General features: G+C 39.4%; 1 protein-coding gene across 3 annotated transcripts in view; it reads right to left on the bottom strand.

The window, feature by feature from the left end:
- DHX32 (DEAH-box helicase 32 (putative)) overlaps nt 1-23895 on the bottom strand; it is a 70126-nt gene that overhangs the window by 31674 nt on the left and 14557 nt on the right. For all 3 annotated transcript variants that reach the window (XM_037805051.1, XM_037805052.1, XM_037805053.1), the window contains exon 2: nt 8054-8603. In XM_037805051.1, coding sequence (XP_037660979.1) covers nt 8054-8344 — 291 coding nt within the window. In that variant the 5' untranslated portion in view covers nt 8345-8603. The remainder of the gene's footprint in view (nt 1-8053; nt 8604-23895) is intronic.

The raw sequence follows: 23895 nt of genomic DNA, 5'->3' as shown, positions 1-23895 counted from the left end.
ACTTGAAAGAGCAATACAACTTACCAGAAATCCTAAGTAATTCCAAAACAAATGATTGTGATTGAACTGCTATAGACTGAAAATTCCCAAAGATTAAAATGTGCAAATGCACTGTTTCCCTTTTAAGATAGGTGTCAGCCTTATCAGCAGGTTGAGAATTAGTCCGTAATTCTTTACCGAGTATCTACTGTGTAGTATGAAAGACGAAAGTTTAAGAAGTTGGTTCAGGAGATGTGGAATCAAGGCAAGGCACAGGAAACAATAGGCACCTAGGGGAGCAAAGTCAGGAGTCCTGGGCCGGGCTTCCACTAATCTGTTACATGGAAATCACCACCTCTCTAACCTTTGGTTTCCTTGCCAGTAAAATGAATGGGTTGAGGAGATGCAAGTTATTTCCCATTTTCTCCATAAGGTTTGCTGCGACACCCTGGCCTTCAGATCCCATAGCACACTCCCCAACCATGGTGTGCACCCCACTTCCAGCCCTGCCTGTCTGTTCCTGGTGCCCACCCCGCCCCCTCCGGACTATGAGATCTGAGAGAGCAAAGACCTATCGGTTTCAGTCACCAAGTAATCCCAGTATTCAATAAATATTTGTTGAATGAACAAATTAATTTCTTACACTTGCCAGAAATATTTTTAAATTCTATGATCCTATATACTCTACCTTGCATTGCTTCATCTCATTCACTGGGTCACCAAAGTGGGAATTCACATAAAATTTTCTGTCTCCCTCATTCCTAGCAAGTAACTTTTCATTCTCACCAAATTCTTACTTTTTAAACTGATACTCTTTGTGTCCAGGTCCCCCGCCATAGCCCTAGCTGAGAACTCAGTATCATTCACTTCAACAACTGTGTCAAAAATGCTTGTTTAAAATCTTTGTTTCTGCACTAGACTGGAAGATCCTTAAAGTACACATGTATTGTTCATCTTTGCTCCCAGTACTTATCAGAGGATCTGACACATAATATGAAAATTAATATTTGGATGGATAGATGGATAAGGACATAATATTAATCAAAAAGGAGGCAAAGAAAGGCTCGGACTCAGGTAGTGGCCTTAGCCAGGGAGAGAAGCAGTGAAACCAAGGGACATTTATTACAAAAGAACAATGAGCAATTCTGTCTCACAAGCTAATTATGCAAAGGAAAAAGACAACTACTCCAAGATTTCTAACTTAAAATACAGGGGTGAAGGTGGTATCTTTAATAAGAACGGGAAATTGGAAAGTAAAATAAAATCAGTGAATGACAGAGTAACATTAAAAGTAGCATAAAGTTGTTTTGGGTGGGGAGTTAGGAGAGGACAGGGTTGGCATTTGGGAGCGCTAGGAAGGTGGTCAGTGTCAGTAAGGGCACTCTGATGGGAGGATGTTAAGGTGTGGCTACCCCGAGATCAACTGAAAAGCAGGTCAGGAGACGCAGGGAGAGGTCAGAGCTAGAGGCAGGCATGGGAGTCCCAGACAGAGCTGAAAGCTTGTGGGCCAACACCATCACTTTACACGTGAGGGGACAGTCTGAGAGGGGTGACTTGTCCAAGGTCATAATGCTAGTAAACACCAGAGCCAGAACTGGATCTAAATTTTCTGATTTCTCAGCTAGTGTAATCTCCATTATGCCATGGTTGCTTGAGTCATCTATATACGAAGGTGGTAAATGAAGCCATGAGATCTTAGGCAGTCAACATTTTAAATTACTCTTTCTAGCATATTGGCAGTGTCAGGGTGACAGTGCTATGATGACAGTGGCACTGTTTTATACAGAATTATGGCTGAAACTACACTATCCAGTTTTACAAAAACCCTTGGATATGCTCAGTCTGGTTTTTATTCTTAAGTCCAGGATAGCTGCATTCAAACTCTACAATTCTACATGATTCCAATGAATATAGGCCACATTCCCAAGCTTCTGATTTTGTTTTATGATTGCATTTCATTTATTTCTATCTACTAGTATAAGCAAATTTTGCAATATTATATCATTATGGTTTGTTTATAATAGTATAAACATCACATAGGCCTGAAGTACAATAAATGGACTGGTCCAACATTTTTCATTTTCCTTCTTGGCCTTCCTTCACAACAGCGTAAATTCTTCCACCCATAATGTAAAAAATTTAATTCAGGAATGGGGACAGCTGAGTTACTAGCTGAGCAGAAGTCACAAGTAACTGTGGCAGGCCTGCTCAAATGGCCCTGCCTACATGCAACGTACTTACCCTTTCAGTAACAGATGTACATGGATAGTAAAAATAAGTGCTGCAAACGCAAACTGAAAAGGTTATCTCTGAACAGAAAGGAGAGAAACATGAAAGCATCTGTCCTGTTCATTAGAATTTCTAGGTTTCTGCATACATCCTAAATTACTCTAGGCAGCACAAGGGCATACTGTTAAGTTTGATGCTTTAACAAACTTGAAGTATTGGTTGAAAAAAAAAATAAGAGTCAGCAAATGCTGAAAATCTGAACATTTCATAATTTCAAGGAAACAGATTACATCTTTACAAGGAACTCTTGCTTTCTGTGTACTTACAGTAATTGCTATACTACTACTGGTGTTTGTTACTATTCCTTGCCCTGATTCTGATTCTCCTCTGGATGATGACTTGGCAGCTATTTCTTGGTCCTGATGGGACCTTATTCTTTTCACCAATGAACGGCCTGCCTGTTAGAAGTTTTTGTTTTCCCCTATACTTTCTTTTCGGAATATGTATCTCCTCCCCTCTAGCTTTTAGAAAGCATCACTCTTTCTTTTTCTTTAAACAATTTTTATTGTGAAATATAACATATATACAGAAAAGTGGTAACTTTTAAAGTACTCTTGAAGAAGTAGTTATAGAACAAAAAGACAGCATTACTCTTAATGGACTAGTAGCTAAGTTGGCCCTATGAGAACTAGGAGAGCTTAACAAGGTGTGCCTTTCTAGGAATCATTTGGCTTTAGCTTTTATTCAGATAGAAATCCTGAATTCTAGGAGACTTTGGCTATGGCTTTTAAGTACTTAATACTTCGCAAAAAGTCATCTAGGAGATAATGGTGAAGGACAACCCATGTTGTACATTTATACATTTTGTTTAAAAATTCTCCCCTACTAGAAATTGCAACTTGCAATTTTAATTCTGAACACATTGAATAATTTTCACATTCTCTTCAATCCATTTCCCAGGTGCCGTTTTCTGTACTGTAAGCTGTGCAAATGCGTTACAGCCTGAGTGGTGAAGCAGGCCTCATGCTCTGCCCCCAAGCCCACCTCAACCTGACACTGGGACGTGCAAGATGGGCAATCAGCATTGGTGTATGCCACTAGAATGTGTGTCCTCTGGCTCTTATCTCCTGCCCAAAAGGAAATCACTAGGACTCTGGCCAAACTACTGCTATGTGAGGAGGTAATAGGAGTCCTCTGGGCAACCAAAATCTAATCTGCATCAAGGCTTTATCAACTTAGTAACTAGAGCTCTACAAGCTGTACAAATCCTGAAAGCAAAGCAGCGAGGCTCCATTCCCGACTCTAGGCAGCGTGCACAGAGGCTGGGCTGCTGGGTCCTCAGAGAGTTCGGGTCTAGGGTACTTGGGGTAAGCTGCAGGGAGAAGCCACTGTAAGAATCTGTAGCCAGAGGCACATCAGAATCAAAACAGCTACAGCAGCATCACTGCCACTGAGGCAAGGGGCCATCCACAGGGGATTTACACCAGTTCAGAACTTCCGGTCCTTTCCATCTGCTGCTAGAGAGTTTCACCACATCTAATGAATATAACGTAAGTATGAATAAGTGAAGTGAGAAAAAAAGTCCTCCATGAGACACAATACTACTACTATTCTGTTAAACATAGCCTAGTTCCAAAGTCCCAGAGCACTCTGCCTTCTATATCAGTGTCTTTTTTTCACTAGCCTGCCCACGACGGCCTGATTCCTCCTCTGTTTTCTTCTCTTCAACATTCCCAAGACCATGAATGGTACAGCTAGCACCAGGTCCCAGTCATCCCCCTTTCATTTCAGCACCAGAATCATGGAATCTAAAAGTTGAAAGGAACCTGAAGGACCAGCAAACTCACCCAGAGCTATGAACCCCTACTACTACATTCCTGCAACAGGGACATGCCGCCTGTGCAGAATCTGCTCCTGGGGCAGCTCACTCTACCCAGTGCAAACCAATAGGGCAGGAGATTTTACTGAAGAGTGGGCCCCCTTCTGAATCAAACACCAGACATCCCTGGATGCCACTTCCACAAATCTTGGCATTAAGTGAATACAGGGAGAATCTACCAGCAAGAAATGGTGGACAAGTTTACCCAGTTAGTAGGGTTGAAATGAGCTATGCAATACAGCTTCTTAACTGAAGTTAAATTTTAGTTACTTCATCTCGATAACCCATCCATTTAATAGGAAAATTTAGAAAAATGCTAGAGAAGGACAAGCAAGCAAAACTGGTAGTTCCAAAAATGTTTCATTTTCTTTCAGGCTCTGTGCTATTTGGAGCTGTTATGTACCCCAGAAAAGCCATGTTCTATTAATCCATCCCTGTGTGGGCAGACCTATTGTGGGTGGGACCTTTTGACTGGGTTGTTTCCATGGAGATGTGACTCAGCCCATTCAAGGTAGGTCTTAATCTGCTTGCTGGAGTCCTCTATGAGACGATAAAAGACAGATGAAACTCAGAGGGCTCAAAGAAGCTAAGAGATGAAATCCAGAGCTTGCCCTGGAGAAGCTAAGAGAGGCAAAGCCCTCAGGGGAGGTGAGAGAAACAGCCAGTGAAACCAGGTCCCAGGAGAGAAGGACCAGCAGACGTCACCATGTGCCTTCTCCTGTGATGGCAGCCCCAGATACAACAGCCTTTCCTTATGTACCTTTCTCTTGATGCCTTAATTTGGAGATTTGCATGGCCTTAGAACTGTAAATTTGTAATCTAATAAATCTGCATTGAAAAAGCCAACCCATTTCTGGTGTATTGCATTCCAGCAGCTTCAGCAAACTGAAATAGGCTCTTTCACAAAATTGCCCCAAAAAAAGCTTATAAGAAAAGGCTCTATAATCAATATGTAGAATTGTCCTCTTTCTCCTAGAGCAGTCACAAAATAGCCTTCATACTGTATGTGCCAAAGAAAGACAGAATTTTTAGGATCCAGCTTAATACCTGTGGTCCTCTTGGGAAGGTTTGGCTCAGAGGACAAGCTCTTTTTTGAAAGGTTTAAAACTCTGAGGAACAAGAAAACAGCCTTGGAAGTACTTTTAAAAATAACAAATTGTTTCCAGAATTAAGTAAACAATGAATGCTTCCACTACTTAAATTAGTTTAGAATACCATTTTCTCATCATTTGAGTACTATTTTGATTTCTCTCACTCTGAAGACATCCAATGCATTCCCACTTAACAGAAAACAAACACTATTTATTAAAGCAATTGAGAAGTTAAAAATGACAAGAAAAACCAGTGCTAGGTATTAACATAATTATGTTATCACATGACATATGATGACAAATTCTTGCTCTTAAAGATCACAAATTCTATAAGAAAACTTGAGTACACATTAAAAATTTTTTATGTTTTTTCACAGTAGTGCAAACTAACAATTTTGAATACATTATGAGTATTCTAAGATTAAACAAGTCAAGTAAAGATATTGGAAATGAATAATGGCAGCCAGGCTTCTCACTGTTGGAGAAAGGAGTTACAAATATGGAAGGCTGAAATGCACCTGGTGGGGATGAACTGGAATTGGAGGTGTCAGTACGTGCTCATGGTTTTTCAGAGAGAGAGAGAGAGAGGGAGGGAGAAATACACACAGAGAAATACTGAGAGAGAAACAGAAATAGAAATATATATTTAGAGAGAAACAATGCTAAGAGAAATAGTTATAGAACTGGAGACAGACAGACAAACAGACAGAGATGTGTGTACACCACAACACATATGTATATCCTTGCTGTCTGCTGAGAAGGCCTAGAAGCAATGGCATACTGATGGCAGTGGGCACACCTAGTGCCCGCATCTTGTAGTACAGCTCTCCACTAAAAGGAACCAAGGCTTTTTGAGAAAAAAATGGCTGTTTCCATGACTAGAACAGGAATGTACTAGATGAGCTTGTCATATCTTATGGTGCCGAAAAACACAAAAATGCTCAAAGAATGATGAGACATGTTAAAAAAATACAGAAATCATCTTGAAGGGGCTCCCACTGGCCATACTGGGGACAATTTGAGTAAAAAAATAAATGGGCCAAGTAACAGATTATAACTCATAGAATAAAATAAGAATTTATGAGTCCACACCAATATATTTGTTTATTTATAAACATTTATTTTATTATAAACATTTATTTTGTTTATTTTGTTTATTTTGTTTATTTATAAACAAAATAAATGATGAGGAGAAAGCAGGTCTGTGATCTTCTGGTAGGAAAAGCATAACCTGGATTTAATCCTAAGGAAACTTCAGACACACTCCAGTTCTACAAAATAACTAATTTGTACTCTTCAAAAATGTCAAGGTCATGAAGGACAAGGAAAGACTGATGAGCTATTCCAAATTAAAGGAGACTAAAGAGAAATGACAATTAAATGCAATGTAATTCTGGATTGGATTCTGCACTAAAAAATTGTTTTTCTTTTATTATAAACACTATTAGTGGGAAAATTGATGAAATCTGAATGTCTATAAATTAGATAATAATAAATGTCAATGTTATATTCCTGATTTTGATAAGTATATGCATTTACAGTGTAAGTGTACTGTTTTTGGTAAATACTCACTGAAGTTTTTGGCGGCAAAGTGGCATCATGTCCTCAATGTACTCTTGAAAGTTTCAGTATAAAAATAATAATATGTGTGTGTGTATGTGTAGAGAGAGAGAAAGACTGATAAAGCAAATGTGGTAAAATGTTAACATTTGGGTGAAAATATATGGAAATTTTTTGTACTCTTCTTGAAACTTTTTTGTAAGTCTGAAATTATAGCAAAAAAAAAAAAACTTAAAATTCTTTTTAACTTGCTTTTTGTCCACAGAAACCAAGAAACTGCATACATTTAGCTCTCATCATCAGTTTCTTGTAACTGAAAACTCATAACAATAACTCATCATTTAACAAATAAATCATAACCAAACCCTTGCTATTTGTAGATATAAATTAGATTTAAAAAAACACCTGTTGTCCAGCCCTCCTCTCTCCAAATTATGTTTAAAACAAATAAGCCCCAGAGGTAATAAATAACTTGGAAGCAGCAAAGTGTTGAGGAAAGTGTTCTTGTAACTCCAACTCAGAAAGTTACATGAGATTAGTTAGACAAATTATCAAACCTCTCTGGGCTTCAGTTTCCTCATCTGAAAAATAAAGGAGCCCTATCACATTATCTCTAAGATCAATTTTAATTCTTAAATTATAAAAATCTATAAATGCATTTTATAACAAAAATACTTACTTCTAGCTTTACAATTTAAGAGTAAAATACAAGTCTCTCTTGAACCAAAACTTGAAGTTAAATACAATAACAACAAACTAGACAATAAGTATTCATTAACTACCCTAATTCTTTCCCCCTAGATTAGAACCCCAAGTGCGTGGCCCCATGTCTGGATCATATTTGGTCACTCAGTTATTTCTTATAGCCAGGAGAGTAAGAAGTCCCTTCGACTTTCAATTTCTGCTGCTGGTTAGGCAAGCATATCCAAAAACCTTGATTAGCACACTTCTGGGCACATAACATAGCAGCGAATCCCTAATCTATGGTAGGCAAATAACATCTATCATTAAAAAATATATAATATGCAGGAAAAGATCATTTGAATAGATTTTTGCTACCATGTCAGAGATAATTTTGTGGTACAGGAAACTCAGTTAATATCCTTATCAGTATAATTAAACTGCTATTCAGCTGGCAATAATGAATAAAATTAGGTAAGTGACTTAATTGTTGGGCCTGAATTACTATAGTTCCGTTTTGTTTTTGGTTTAGATAGTACTGTTATTAGAACAGATCACTATGCTGTGGCACTTTATTAACTGATAAAACAAACAAAACTTACAAAGCAAATGGCTTTCTGTAGTGGATACTCACCTGAGAGCTCTTGCCACATTTAGCACCCCCTGAAACAATCACAATTTGATTTTGTAGCAGATTCTCCATAAAGGAGTATTTTTCTGTCCATATTGGAAGCTCTTCTCTTTCTTTTAGAAGTTTATAATAACGTGATGAATATGGCAGCCCATCAAAAGGATTAAGTTCCAGATCCTCGCAGGCCAGATTCCCCTCCTCGTCACCACCGTCACCGTCACTGGAATCAAGGGATTCAGGAAAATAGCGTTTTTCAGAGGAAAGGTTGGGACATTCCAGCGCTGCTTCTTCCATCTTGTCCGATGCTAATCTTAAGCGGCTGACATCCTACAGTCAATTCTTCCATCAATAACGCATTGCAAACTGGGTTTAAAAAAGTACTTATAGAAACTCAGACGGGGCAGGTCCAAGACTTCAGTTCCAAGTTTCAGCAAGTTGAATTCCTCCAATCTCTGCCTGTTCTTTGTTGCTGTGTTGTTACCTACTGTGCCAGCTCACATCAGCTCTCATCAGCACATCAGACGACTATCGATAAACCACACTAAGAAGCAAACTAAAAAGAAAGAAAGGAAAATAAGGCACACATACAAAAACAAGTTTTAAAAAAAAAAAGCAAAAAAGGCTTTCAAAATCAAAGCATTATTTTCCCTTCTAACTGGTTATTTCTGTCATTTCTGCTCTCTGGTAAAATAACCAGAATAACTTACGCCAGTTTTTAAAGTTTGGTGGGCTATAATTTTTTTGCGGCAGGCTGGGAAAATGAGTAGGCACTGGACTCGGTGGCCTGCGTCTGACCTTTATCCCCGGCCTCTGCATCTTGCCTGCCTGTGACCAGAAAGCAACAGCAGAACTTGATTGTGACTGTCCAAGTGAAACAATCACGTGGTCACCTAATCCCATTACAAAGGAGACGCGGGACCCTATAAAGAGGAACTCGATGAAGGCCCGGGGAGCGGCCCTCTAATGTTGGCTCCTCTGTCTGCCACAAGGAAGAGTTTTATTATTATTATTACTAAGAAATCCTCTCGTTTAAACAAAATATTAAGAAAACTTTTCAAGTTTACGAGTGCCAGTTTGTAAAGTCAGGTGAAAGAACTGAATTTATTATTATTATTTTTTAAATCTAAGGTTATGGTTGGCTTTTATTAATAAGGTCTTTTGTTAGTTTAATTAAACCAGAAATCTCAAGCATACTTCTTGAGATTCCTGGGTCTTGAGACCAATATGTCAGACCCAGAGCCAATAAAAGACAACTTTTAATTTGATTTAAACAGTGAAGAGAATTCCTAAGACAGGGAGAAAATTTAGATCAGTAATTTATTCCCTACATGTCAGGTAAACGTCCTTATTCCAATCACTAGGGGTTAAAAAAAAAAAAGCCAACATATCCAATCAATACTGCTGCAGATAACCTTCTTTTCACATTAACCAGGTCTAAATAAAAAAAAAAAAAAAAACAATTAATAGGGTTAGGGGGCTCCAAGGGCTTGTAGCACCTCATTAGCAAGAAAAAGAAAAAAAAAAACAGTTCTCTCTTTTATCAGTCAAGCTAGGCTCCAGGAAAACAGTCAATCAGTCAATCACTGGAGAAACATTTCCATTAATAAATTCGGTATTGGGTATACACACAAAGGGTATTCTGAGGTTGGGAGCAAGAGCAGGATAGAACTTTTAAAAACTGACACAAAAATAGACCAGAAGAGGCAAAAACTAATAAACAGAGGGGAGAAAATACTTTTTAGCTCTACACAGGTAGAGTTCTTCAAAATTCATTCTAAAAGTCATTGTTTCAAAATTAAAAGGGAACTATATTGTACAGTGTGCTAACACAAAAGTAATATAGACTAACTTCAGAACTTTTCACTTTCCCCATGGGGTGGGGCTAGACCCACCACAGGAGGAACTACCTCTGAGAAGGCATCTAGAATCAGAAAATTCTACTGGCTACAGAAGTTAAAATTTAATTTTATATTCAATTTTTCTTTTGTTCTGGTTACAATGCCTTCCAAAGGTTCTCCTCCTACATAAAAACAAAATGGCTGTTATCACAACAAATGATTGCTGTAGGTATTATTTCTGAAAACACACACACACCCATACACACAGTGATATTTTTACCAAATGTAAGCCCATGCAATATTTCTCTTAATTTTATAAAACTCCCGAAAAGTACACTACTCTTGTAATTACAATAAACCTTACTAATAAAGCATTGCCACTTTGAACCCTCAGGGAATAATCAAGCTTTCTGAATAGTCATCTCTTCAGAGACCTAAGGCTTATCTAGCCCTTTCTTTACATATTATACATTCATTATACATTATATAATAAATACAAATACATTACCCATTTCTCTATTATGGTGGACTAAAACTGGCTGCAAATTCTTTGCCACTGCTTCCATAGAGAGGTGGACTCTATTTCCATCTCCCTTTGAATCTGAGCTGGCCTTGTAGTTTGCTGTGACCAAGAGAATACAATGGAAGTGATACTGAATCACTTCCACGGCATTCGCATGCTCTAGACACTCCCTCTTGGAACGAGCATCAAATTGTGGGAAATCCAAGCCACAAGGAGGGACCACTGAGAAAAGAACTCAGCTGAGCTCCCCATCAATAGCCGGCACAAACTGCCATCTACAATATCCCGTCCATCAAGCCCCCTGATGACTGCAACCCCAGCCAACAAGACAACTGAGCAGAAGAACCACCCGCATGAATCCAGTCAGCCCAAAGAATCATGAGCTATAATAAGTGGTCACTGTTGTTTTTAAGCTACTAAGCTCCAGCATGGTTTATCATGCAGCAATAGATAACCAGACTTCAGCGACTTAAACAGAGTCTACTCAACATCTCAACCTTTTCTTCACAACTTAGGGTTACCATTACGTCAGTTACTATACTGAATAATGTGCTGATTTCCCTGAACTGTACGGGGTGAAAGGCCAGACTGATGCCCTGGAGCTCTGCTTTACTCCAGGGACTCAGTACCCATCATGCATACCTGGTGAGGCCTTACCCTGCTCTCCTAACCTGTTCTCCTACCTAGAACATTAGGAACTAGAATGGCTTGTTTGACAGAAACATTTGTAAAGGCTGAGTCAACAAAGGGCTGCACAGTGAATCCAATGAGCCTCAGGAGCAACCCTATGGGTGAAGTTCAGAGAGTTTGGGACATCTATTTCAGCTACACAGGGTGACTTTTTACTGCTCTATGGTTAGGTTCCAGATTAGGAAGGGATAGTGGCTGAGAACTTACTGAGTCCAGTGATATACACACATCTCATTCGCCCTACAGCTTTGATGAGCCATGTCGATGTTTTCTCCTAGATGTAACTAAATATTTACAAGACACCCATGTTTTGGTCTTTGGAAAATTTAATAGTACCAATCTAAATAAGGAAACACAAATAATATGGTAGATTATGTCACTCAAAATAAAATTTAATAAAATTTGCTCTGTTAGTATAAATTACATTACACTACAAACAATTTTAAATCTGAAAGACTGGCATTCACGTAAAGGTGTCTCACATGCATATAGGAGATGGCACAATTTCCAAAGCTATCTCATTATATGTATATTGTAGACTGCATTATTTATCAAGGACTGCCTTTCAAAGTGAATCTATTAGAAGTGGGTTATCTATGAAAAGAATATATATCTAATATAGCATTAAACAACCCCAACACAATATAATTAGAAGTTGATGTAAGATGAAGCTATGTCTTAGTCACATATATTTCTAAAAATATAGTTCATAGAAAAGGATAAAGTTTGCAAGGGATTAAGACAAGATTGTGAAATCTGTCTTGAGTAACTTTTGCTTATATTTCATTTTCTGCTTATTCTCTATGTTCAATTAAATATATATGCATTCCTCATGCACATTTTGTAGAGATATGGAGATTTCCCAACACTTGGTCCCTGGATATCTTCCCTTTTCTCAATATACTAGGGTCTACATGGTCTCACCCAGTCTCACAGCTTTAAATGCCATCTATTCACCAAGAACTCCAATTTACATATCCAGCCTGATTCTCTCTCCTAATCTCCAGTATCATGTATCAAGCTACTTAGTGTCATCTCCTATTCGGCTATTCTATAGCATTTAACCCTTTACATGGCCGAAACTAAGCTCCTGATTCTCTCCCAAAGGCACAAACCTGGTCCTCCCATCTTAATTACATCTTTCCAGTTGCACAACCTAAAAACTTGAAGCTATTCTTGACTTTTCCTTTTCTCAAATCCAAGATCTGATCCTTCAACAGATGTGGATGGCAGAATAATGACCCCCATACATTATTTAAAGCCCCATACATGTATGCTCTAATCCCCAGAATTCGTGGAAACCTTGGCTTGCACGGCAAAAGGGACTTCACAACTATGATTAAGTTAAAGACCTTGGGATAGGGAGATCACCCTGGTGGGCCCAATTACATAGGTCCTTCAAATTGGAGAACTCTTTCCAGCTGTAGTCAGAGGGATATACTGTATGACTGGGTAGAATGCTAAGAGAGATATAACATTGTTGGCTTTGAAGATGAAGGGAGGGGGCCATAAGCCAAGGAATGATGTGGTAAGTCTCCAGAAGGTGGAAAAGACAAAGAAATGGATTCTACCTTAGAGCCTCCAGAAGGTACACAGCCCTGCGGACATCTTAAGTCCAGTGAGACCCCTGCTGGGGCTTCTAACCCAAGGAACTGTAAGGAATAAATCTGCATTGTTTAAGCCACTAAATTTGTTACAGCAGCAATAAAAAGCTAACACAGCTCAATATATCAGCTCTACCTTCAAAATATATCAAGAACCCCATGACCTCTATTGTGAACACTTTATCTGAACCACCATCTTCTCCGTGGTTTACTGCAACATCCTCCTAACTGGCCTTCTTGTTTCCTTTCTTAGCCATTTCAATTTTTAACTCAGCAGTCAGAGTGATCTGTTAAAGTCAGATCATGTATCCTCTGCTAAAAAATCTCCAATGTCTTTCCATCTCATCTTACTCCTAGGAAACTCCCAAGTCCTCACTAGGACTGAAAAGCCTGGCGTGGTTCGGGACCTCTCACCTCTCTGCCTTCATTTCCAACAGCTCCTACCTCATGCACTCTACTCCTGGCTCCCTCGCTCTTCCTCAAAAACCAAGGCCCGCACCTGCCTCAGGGGCTCTGCGCCTACTCATCTCCATGCCTGAGCATTGCTCCCCCAGATATCCAAATGGCTACTTCCCTCACTGCGTGAAGGTCTTTATCAAACGTCAACATCTCAGTGAGGGCTGCCCCGGTCAACTGATTGAAAATCTCTCATTCCCCCAAAGGAACCCACTTCCTATCATCATTTCCTGCTTTTTTCCCCCCTCAACACTTACCACAATCTAACATATTTTCCCTATTTGTTTTGTTTATTGTTGGTGGCCCACCAGACTTAAGCTCCATGATGCAAGGATTGGTGTCTGTTTTGTAAATTGTACCCACAAAGTGCCTCACACATATTAAGCATTCAATTAAGTATTTGTTGAATGAATGAATGATGATATTACTTCAGATATATTTTTGTTATACTTGCCAAGCTGCCCTATATTCAGTCAGTCCCCAAGCCCTACAGATTATTCCTTTAGAACTTCCTGGGATTCTGTCCCCTTCATTTCCCTGTCCTTCTTGCTGGGATGCCTGTGATAATCTATTTGTTCTCCTTCATCTCTCCCCTGCAATCTACCTTGCATACAGTTGCACTTTCTCAGTTCAGTCTTTTCAAAAGTTCAAGGTAGCTCCCCACTGCTGATGAATCAAGTTTAAACTTCACTTTGTTTCCAGATTTCTGTGACTTTTTTAAAATTGCTTTTCATTAATGATACATGGTAAACTCCTGCTATTGCTGAAGGATGTGGCCTGACACTTGGGCAAAACTCCAAATAGAAATATTTGTACAGGCTGTTGGTTTTCCCTCGAGTTATACCCCAAACCACAAATTAACTCCTTTTTCAACATTCATTAAAGTTGTCTTTTCTTGATCACTTTGGAAGAGTTATTGCGTAGAAACTAACAATGCTACACTGAGATTCAGACAATACACGCATTATGCTTGTTCTGGTGATCTCGGGAGCTGCTTGCAAATAGTCAATATGAGGAGGTCATTTAAATATGAAGGAGATATAGAAGTATCTGTATTACTTACTATCTTTTCCCCATGTTTTTAATCTCTTTATTTAGTCTGTTATTGGAGCTATATCTTATTTCTAATTTCCACAGTCCTGAACCCAAATTTAATGCTTAATTAAAAATTATAGGCTGCACAGAGAAAGAATGAATCAGTTTCCAATCTTTGATTGCCTTTTATCATAGGTATCATTCATAATTGGGTTTCTCTATCTTCAAGTTTTCAATCCTGCCTACATTTTCAGGCCTTCCCTTTACTTAGTCAACAAATACTGGGGTGCCTCCTGTGTGTCAGCACTGGGAACATGCTGGTGACACAAGGGAACAAGGCAGATCTGGTTGCGGTCCTCACGGAGCTTCAGTTCAGCTGAGGCTGGGGTGGGGAGGTATGGAAGTAGAGATTCTTCATCTATGACACGCAAAGACTCTCAGTGATGATAAAGTCAAGAATTTAAAGAAGCAACGTGTAGAGAGAAAGACATGCACACAAGATGAGATCAAAGATGAGACGGGCCAGATCACAAAAGATCTGGTATGCTATGGTAAAAAGTTCATGTTTTACCTTAAGTGCTACAGGTCTAACTTGCCCTGTCATTTCTTGACCAAAATTTTTAGTTTTACTTTTTCTGCTCTTCTTTACAATCTTCCTCTTAAATTTATGTCGCTTTTTTTTTTTTAATGCTATGTATACTTTTTCTAACATCCACCTTTCCTTTTTCTTAGCATCATTAGTGCTACCAAGTTTTAGGAGAGTGAGCTGGAGACACTTTGAGGCAAACGGCAGAATGGGAGACAGAGTGGGATGAGAAGGTGCATCAAGTGGGCAGTTAGAGAAAGGAAAAAAATCATTGTCATGCAAAAAATTCTAAGTACTAAACACTAAATAACATTTCTTGACTTGAGCATTTAAAATTGCTTTCTAATATGTCTGTGAAGATAGATCCGTTCTGAAAGACAGCCAGGATCCGCTTCACAGCCGATCCCTTTTCATCCCCACTCTAGGAAAAAGGCTCTGAATATATATTCAAGAAGCTTGTCTTTTTAAAAATGATTCTTTTTATATGACTCCCAAATTTGTTTTGGCAACATCAGTTTGATTAATGCATTTTTGAAAGGATCTGTGATAATTTTTTTCACAACTTTCCAATATTTTTTATTATATAATGTCTCTTCATTTTCTATAGAACAGGAAATCATTTATTATTCATATGTTTGCTTATAGGATCAAATAGAGAAAAGTAACTTAAAAAAACCACTAAGGGTGGAGGCGGGGCAAGGTGGCGGACTGGTGAGCTGTATGTTTCAGTTACTCCTCCAGGAAAGTAGGTAGAAAGCCAGGAACTGCATGGACTGGACACCACAGAGCAATCTGACTTTGGGCATACTTCATACAACACTCATGAACACGTCGAACTGCTGAGATCAGCGAAATCTGTAAGTTTTTGCGGCCAGGGGACCCGCGCCCCTCCCTGCCAGGCTCAGTCCCGGGGGAGGAGGGGCTGTCAGCTCCGGGAAGGAGAAGGGAGAACTGCAGTGGCAGCCCTTATCGGAAACTCATTCTACTGATCCAAACTCCAACCATAGATAGACTGAGACCAGACACCAGAGAATCCGAGAGCAGCCAGCCCAGCTGAGAGGAGACAGACATAGAAAAAAAAACAGCACGAAAAACTCCAAAATAAAAGCGGAGGATTTTTGGAGTTCTGGTGAACATAGAAAGGGGAAAGGCAGAGCTCAGGCCCTCAGGCTCATATGCAAATCCCGAAGAAAAGCTGATCTCTCTGCCCTGTGGAACTTTCCTTAATGGCCCTAATTGCTTTGTCTCTTAGCATTTCAATAACCCATTAGATCTGTGAGGAGGGCCCTTTTTTTTTTTTTTTTAATCCTTTTTTCTTTTTCTAAAACAATTACTCTAAGAAGCCCAATACAGAAAGCTTCAAAGACTTGCAATTTGGGCAGGTCAAGACAAGAGCAGAACTAAGAGAGCTCTGAGACAAAAGGCAATAATCCAGTGGCTGAGAAATTTCACTAAACACCACAACTTCCCAAGAAAAGGGGGGTGTCCGCTCACAGCCATCATCCTGGTGGATAGGAAACACTCCTGCCCATCGCCAGTCCCATAGCCCAGAGCTGCCCCACACAACCCAGTATGACGGAAGTGCTTCAAATAACAGGCACATTCCACAAAACTGGGCGTGGACATTAGCCTTCCCTGCAACCTCAGCTGATTGTCCCAGACTTGGGAAGGTGGAGCAGTGTGAATTAACAAAGCCCCATTCAGCCATCATTTCAGCAGACTGGGAGCCTCCCTACACAGCCCAGCAGCCCAGAACCGCCCTGGGGGGATGGCACTCACCTGTGACATAGCACAGTCATCCCTCAACAGAGGACCAGGGGGTGCACGGCCTGGAAGAGGGACCCAATTGCAAGTCTCAGGAGCCATACGCCAATACCAAGGACTTGTGGGTCAGTGGCAGAGACAAACTGTGGCAGGACTGAATGGAAGGATTAGACTATTGCAGCAGCTTTAAAACTCTAGGATCACCAGGGAGATTTGATTCTTAGAGCCACACCCCCTCCCTGACTGCCCAGAAACACGCCCCATATACAGGGCGGGAAACACCAACTACACACGCAAGCTTGGTACACCAATTGGACCCCACAAGACTCACTCCCCCACTCACCACAAAGGCAAAGCAGGGGAGAACTTGCTTGTGGAGAACAGGTGGCCCGTGGACGCCACCTGCTGGTTAGTTAGAGAAAGTGTACTCCACCAAGCTGTAGATCTGATAAATTAGAGATAAGGATTTCAATTGGTCTACAAATCCTAAAAGAACGCTATCAAGTTCAGCAAATGCCAAGAGGCCAAAAACAAGAGAAAATCCTAAAGCATATGAAAAAAACAGACGATATGGATAACCCAAGCCCAAGCACCCAAATCAAAACATCAGAAGAGACACAGCACCTAGAGCAGCTACTCAAAGAACTAAAGATGAACAATGAGACCATAGTACAGAATACAAAGGATATCAAGAAGACCCTAGAAGAGCATAAAGAAGACTTTGCAAGACTAAATAAAAAAATTGATGATCTTATGGAAATTAAAGAAACTGTTGACCAAATTAAAAAGATTCTGGACATGCATAGTACAAGACTAGAGGAAGCTGAACAACGAATCAGTGACCTGGAAGATGACAGAATGGAAAATGAAAGCATAAAAGAAAGAATGGGGAAAAAAATTGAAAAAATCGAAACGGACCTCAGGGATATAATAGATAATATGAAACGTCCTAATATAAGACTCATTGGTGTGCCAGAAGGGGAAGAAAAGGGTAAAGGTCTAGGAAGAGTATTCAAAGAAATTGTTGGGGAAAACTTCCCAAATCTTCTAAACAACATAAATACACAAATCATAAATGCTCAGCGAACTCCAAATAGAATAAATCCAAATAAACCCACTCCGAGACATATACTGATCACACTGTCAAACACAGAAGAGAAGGAGCAAGTTCTGAAAGCAGCAAGAGAAAAGCAATTCACCACATATAAAGGAAACGGCATAAGACTAAGTAGTGACTACTCAGCAGCCACCATGGAGGTGAGAAGGCAGTGGCACGATATATTTAAAATTCTGAGTGAGAAAAATTTCCAACCAAGAATACTTTATCCAGCAAAGCTCTCCTTCAAATTTGAGGGAGAGCTTAAATTTTTCACAGACAAACAAATGCTGAGAGAATTTGCTAACAAGAGACCTGCCCTAGTTGAGATACTAAAGGGATCCCTACAGACAGAGAAACAAAGACAGGACAGAGAGACTTGGAGAAAGGTTCAGTACTAAAGAGATTCGGTATGGGTACTGCGGGACACTGATTACGTGCTTCAACTTGGCGGGCCTGGGCTGGGGGACCTGATCAGCCCCTGGGGAGGGTGGTGGGCACGGGCGACAGCGCCCTCCGCAGCCCCCCGGGCCTGGGAAAGTGAGGCCGGAGGCAGGCCCCATTTCCTCACCCAAAATACCACTGTTAGGGGAGGCTTGCCGGAGGAAACCGCCTTTTCCCCACCCCCTTATCTTGCCCGGACACTCCCCGTTGCCAGTACAACTCCCATCACCACCAGTGCGCATACATTGTTGCCAGACACCGTTACCGGAGCAACTCTCGCCCCTTTTCAATCAACCTCCGCGCCCTCTCAGAACCAATCCAAGCCTTTAACCTCTACAGCTACCCCGCCCTCTAAACGCCCGATATAAGCTTGTACTCTCCCCTAATAAACTCTCTTGGCTTCTTCACCCTAAAAGAACCGTGTCCCGCCTGTTCCTTTCTCGCCGCCCTCCATACTTTGCACGCCTACGCCAGGGACCGGGCCCAGTCCCCCGCCTCGCCCTCGCCTCCGGGAAAGAGCCCCCGCCGCCGGTACCCTCCAAGCAATCCTGAGAGCCAAGGATTTGGCAACCGGCCGCCACCTCCCCCCCCCCCAGACGAGTCAACTGCGACCGCAGGTACAATAAAGGATATTAATAGACAGAGGGGAAATATATATATGACAAACATAAACCAAAGGATAAGATGGCTGATTCAAGAAATGCCTTCACGGTTATAACGTTGAATGTAAATAGATTAAACTCCCCAATTAAAAGATATAGATTCGCAGCATGGATCAAAAAAAATTAACCATCAATATGTTGCATACAAGAGACTCATCTTAGACACAGGGACACAAAGAAACTGAAAGTGAAAGGATGGAAAAAAATATTTCATGCAAGCTACAGCCAAAAGAAAGCAGGTGTAGCAATATTAATCTCAGATAAAATAGACTTTAAATGCAGGGATGTTTTGAGAGACAAAGAAGGCCACCACATACTAATAAAAGGGGCAATTCAACAAGAAGAAATAACAATCATAAATGTCTATGCACCCAATCAAGGTGCCACAAAATACATGAGAGAAACACTGGCAAAACTAAAGGAAGCAATTGATGTTTCCACAATAATTGTGGGAGACTTCAACACATCACTCTCTCCTATAGATAGATCAACCAGACAGAGGACCAATAAGGAAATTGAAAACCTAAACAATCTGATAAATGAATTAGATTTAACAGACATATACAGAACATTACATCCCAAATCACCAGGATACACATACTTTTCTAGTGCTCACGGAACTTTCTCCAGAATAGATCATATGCTGGGACATAAAACAAGCCTCAATAAATTTAAAAAGATTGAAATTATTCAAAGCACATTCTCTGACCACAATGGAATACAATTAGAAGTCAATAACCATCAGAGTCTTAGAAAATTCACAAATACCTGGAGGTTAAACAACACACTCCTAAACAATCACTGGGTTAACGAAGAAATAGCAAGAGAAATTGCTAAATATATAGAGACGAATGAAAATGAGAACACAACATACCAAAACCTATGGGATGCAGCAAAAGCAGTGCTGAGGGGGAAATTTATAGCACTAAACGCATATATTAAAAAGGAAGAAAGAGCGAAAATCAAAGAACTAATGGATCAACTGAAGAAGCTAGAAAATGAACAGCACACCAATCCTAAACCAAGTACAAGAAAAGAAATAACAAGGATTAAAGCAGAAATAAATGACATAGAGAACAAAAAAACAATAGAGAGGATAAATATCACCAAAAGTTGGTTCTTTGAGAAGATCAACAAGATTGACAAGCCCCTAGCTAGACTGACAAAATCAAAAAGAGAGAAGACCCATATAAACAAAATAATGAATGAAAAAGGTGACATAATTGCAGATCCTGAAGAAACTAAAAAAATTATAAGAGGATACTATGAACAACTGTATGGCAACAAACTGGATAATGTAGAGGAAATGGACAATTTCCTGGAAACATATGAACAACCTAGACTGACCAGAGAAGAAATAGAAGACCTCAATCAACCCATCACAAGCAAAGAGATCCAATCAGTCATCAAAAATCTTCCTACAAATAAATGCCCAGGGCCAGATGGCTTCACAGGGGAATTCTGCCAAACTTTCCAGAAAGAACTGACACCAATCTTACTCAAACTCTTTCAAAACATTGAAGATAATGGAACACTACCTAACTCATTTTATGAAGCTAACATCAATCTAATACCAAAACCAGGCAAAGATCCTACAAAAAAGGAAAACTACCGGCCAATCTCCCTAATGAATATAGATGCAAAAATCCTCAACAAAATACTTGCAAATCGAATCCAAACACACATTAAAAAAAATCATACACCACGACCAAGTGGGGTTCATTCCAGGCATGCAAGGATGGTTCAACATAAGAAAATCAATCAATGTATTACAACACATTAAAAATTCAAAAGGGAAAAATCAAATGATCATCTCAATAGATGCTGAAAAAGCATCTGACAAAATCAAACATCCCTTTTTGATAAAAACACTTCAAAAGGTAGGAATTGAAGGAAACTTCCTCAATATGATAAAGAGCATATATGAAAAACCCACAGCCAGCATAGTACTCAATGGTGACAGACTGAAAGCCTTCCCTCTAAGATCAGGAACAAGACAAGGATGTCCGCTGTCACCACTGTTATTCAACATTGTGCTAGAAGTGCTAGCCAGGGCAATCTGGCAAGACAAAGAAATAAAAGGCATCCAAATTGGAAGTAAAACTGTCATTGTTTGCAGATGATATGATCTTATATCTGGAAAACCCTGAGAAATCGACGATACAGCTACTAGAGCTAATAAACAAATTTAGCAAAGTAGCGGGATACAAGATTAATGCACATAAGTCAGTAATGTTTCTATATGCTAGAAATGAACAAAGTGAAGAGACACTCAAGAAAAAGATACCATTTTCAATAGCAACTAAAAAAATCAAATACCTAGGAATAAACTTAACCAAAGATGTAAAAGACCTATACAAAGAAAACTACATAATTCTACTAAAAGAAATAGAAGGGGACCTTAAAAGATGGAAAAATATTCCATGTTCATGGATAGGAAGGCTAAATGTCATTAAGATGTCAATTCTACTGAAACTCATCTACAGATTCAATACAATCCCAATCAAAATTCCAACAACCTACTTTGCAGACTTGGAAAAGCTAGTTATCAAATTTATTTGTCTTTATTCTTTTTTTTTTTTTTTTTTTTTTTAACTTTCCCTTCTTTTTTCAAATCAACTGTATGAAAAAAAAAGTTAAAAAGAAAACAAACATACAATACAAGAACATTTCAAAGAGACCATAGCAAGGGAGTAAGAAAAAGACAACTAACCTAAGATAACTGCTTAACTTCCAACATGTTCCTACTTTACCCCAAGAAAGTTACATACTATAGCAACATTTCAGTGAACTTGTTCCTACTACATCCATCAGAAATTAACAGACCATAGTCATTTCTGGGCATCCCCAGAACGTTAAATAGCTTATCTGTTCTTCTTGGATTATTGTTCCCCCTTCCTTAATTGCTCTCTACTGCTAGTTCCCCTACATTCTACATTATAAACCATTTGTTTTACATTTTTCAAAGTTCACATTAGTGGTAGCATATAATATTTCTCTTTTTGTGCCTGGCTTATTTCGCTCAGCATTATGTCTTCAAGGTTCATCCATGTTGTCATATGTTTCACCAGATCGTTCCTTCTTACTGCCGCATAGTATTCCATCGTGTGTATATACCACATTTTATTTATCCACTCATCTGTTGAAGGACATTTGGGTTGTTTCCATCTCTTGGCAATTGTGAATAATGCTGCTATGAACATTGGCGTGCAGATATCTGTTCGTGTCACTGCTTTCCGATCTTCCGGGTATATACCGAGAAGTGCAATCGCTGGATCGAATGGTAGCTCTATCTCTAGTTTTCTAAGGAACTGCCAGACTGACTTCCAGAGTGGCTGAACCATTATACAGTCCCACCAACAATGAATAAGAGTTCCAATTTCTCCACATCCCCTCCAGCATTTGTAGTTTCCTGTTTGTTTAATGGCAGCCATTCTAACCGGTGTTAGATGGTATCTCATTGTGGTCTTAATTTGCATCTCTCTAATAGCTAGTGAAGCTGAACATTTTTCATGTGTTTCTTGGCCATTTGTATTTCCTCTTCAGAGAACTGTCTTTTCATATCTTTTGCCCATTTTATAATTGGGCTGTCTGTACTATTGTCATTGAGTTGTAGGATTTCTTTGTATATGCAAGATATCAGTCTTTTGTCAGATACATGGTTTCCAAAAATTTTTTCCCATTGAGTTGGCTGCCTCTTTACCTTTTTGAGAAATTCCTTTGAGGTGCAGAAACTTCTAAGCTTGAGGAGTTCCCATTTATCTATTTTCTCTTTTGTTGCTTGTGCTTTGGGTGTAAAGTCTAGGAAGTGGCCTCCTAATACAAGGTCTTGAAGATGTTTTCCTACATTATCTTCTAGGAGTTTAATGGTACTTTCTTTTATATTGAGATCTTTGGTCCATTTTGAGTTAATTTTTGTGAAGGGGGTGAGGTAGGGGTCCTCTTTCATTCTTTTGGATATGGATATCCAACTCTCCCAGCCCCATTTGTTGAAAAGACCATTATGGCTCAGTTCGGTGACTTTGGGGGCCTTATCAAAGATCAGTCGGCCATAGATCTGAGGGTCTATCTCTGAATTCTCAATTCGATTCCATTGATCTATATGTCTATCTTTGTGCCAGTACCATGCTGTCTTGGCAACTGTGGCTTTATAATAAGCTTCAAAGTCAGGGAGTGTAAGTCCTCCCACTTCGTTTTTCTTTTTTAGAGTGTCTTTAGCAATTCGAGGCATCTTCCCTTTCCAAATAAATTTGATAACTAGCTTTTCCAAGTCTGCAAAGTAGGTTGTTGGAATTTTGATTGGGATTGCATTGAATCTGTAGATGAGTTTGGGTAGAATTGACATCTTAATGACATTTAGCCTTCCTATCCATGAACATGGAATATTTTTCCATCTTTTAAGGTCCCCTTCTATTTCTTTTAGTAGAGTTATGTAGTTTTCTTTGTATAGGTCTTTTACATCTTTGGTTAAGTTTATTCCTAGGTACTTGATTTTTTTAGTTGCTATTGAAAATGGTATCTTTTTCTTGAGTGTCTCTTCAGTTTGTTCATTTCTAGCATATAGAAACATTACTGACTTATGTGCATTAATCTTGTATCCCGCTACTTTGCTAAATTTGTTTATTAGCTCTAGTAGGTGTATCGTTGATTTCTCAGGGTTTTCTAGATATAAGATCATATCATCTGCAAACAATGACAGTTTTACTTCTTCTTTTCCAATTTGGATGCCTTTTATTTCTTTGTCTTGCCGGATTGCCCTGGCTAGCACTTCCAGCACAATGTTGAATAACAGTGGTGACAGCGGGCATCCTTGTCTTGTTCCTGATCTTAGAGGGAAGGCTTTCAGTCTCTCACCATTGAGTACTATGCTGGCTGTGGGTTTTTCATATATGCTCTTTATCATGTTGAGGAAGTTTCCTTCAATTCCTACCTTTTGAAGTGTTTTTATCAAAAAGGGATGTTGGATTTTGTCAAATGCTTTTTCAGCATCTATTGAGATGATCAATTGATTTTTCCCTTTCGAGTTTTTAATGTGTTGTAATACATTGATTGTTTTTCTTATGTTGAACCATCCTTGCATGCCTGGAATGAACCCCACTTGGTCATGGTGTATGATTTTTTTAATGTGTCTTTGGATTCGATTTGCA

This window comes from Choloepus didactylus, chromosome 15 (assembly GCF_015220235.1).
Source record: "Choloepus didactylus isolate mChoDid1 chromosome 15, mChoDid1.pri, whole genome shotgun sequence".
Classification (NCBI taxonomy): Eukaryota; Metazoa; Chordata; class Mammalia; order Pilosa; family Megalonychidae; genus Choloepus; species Choloepus didactylus.
Note: the sequence above shows the minus strand (reverse complement) of the source record. Positions and strands in the feature narration are given on the sequence as shown.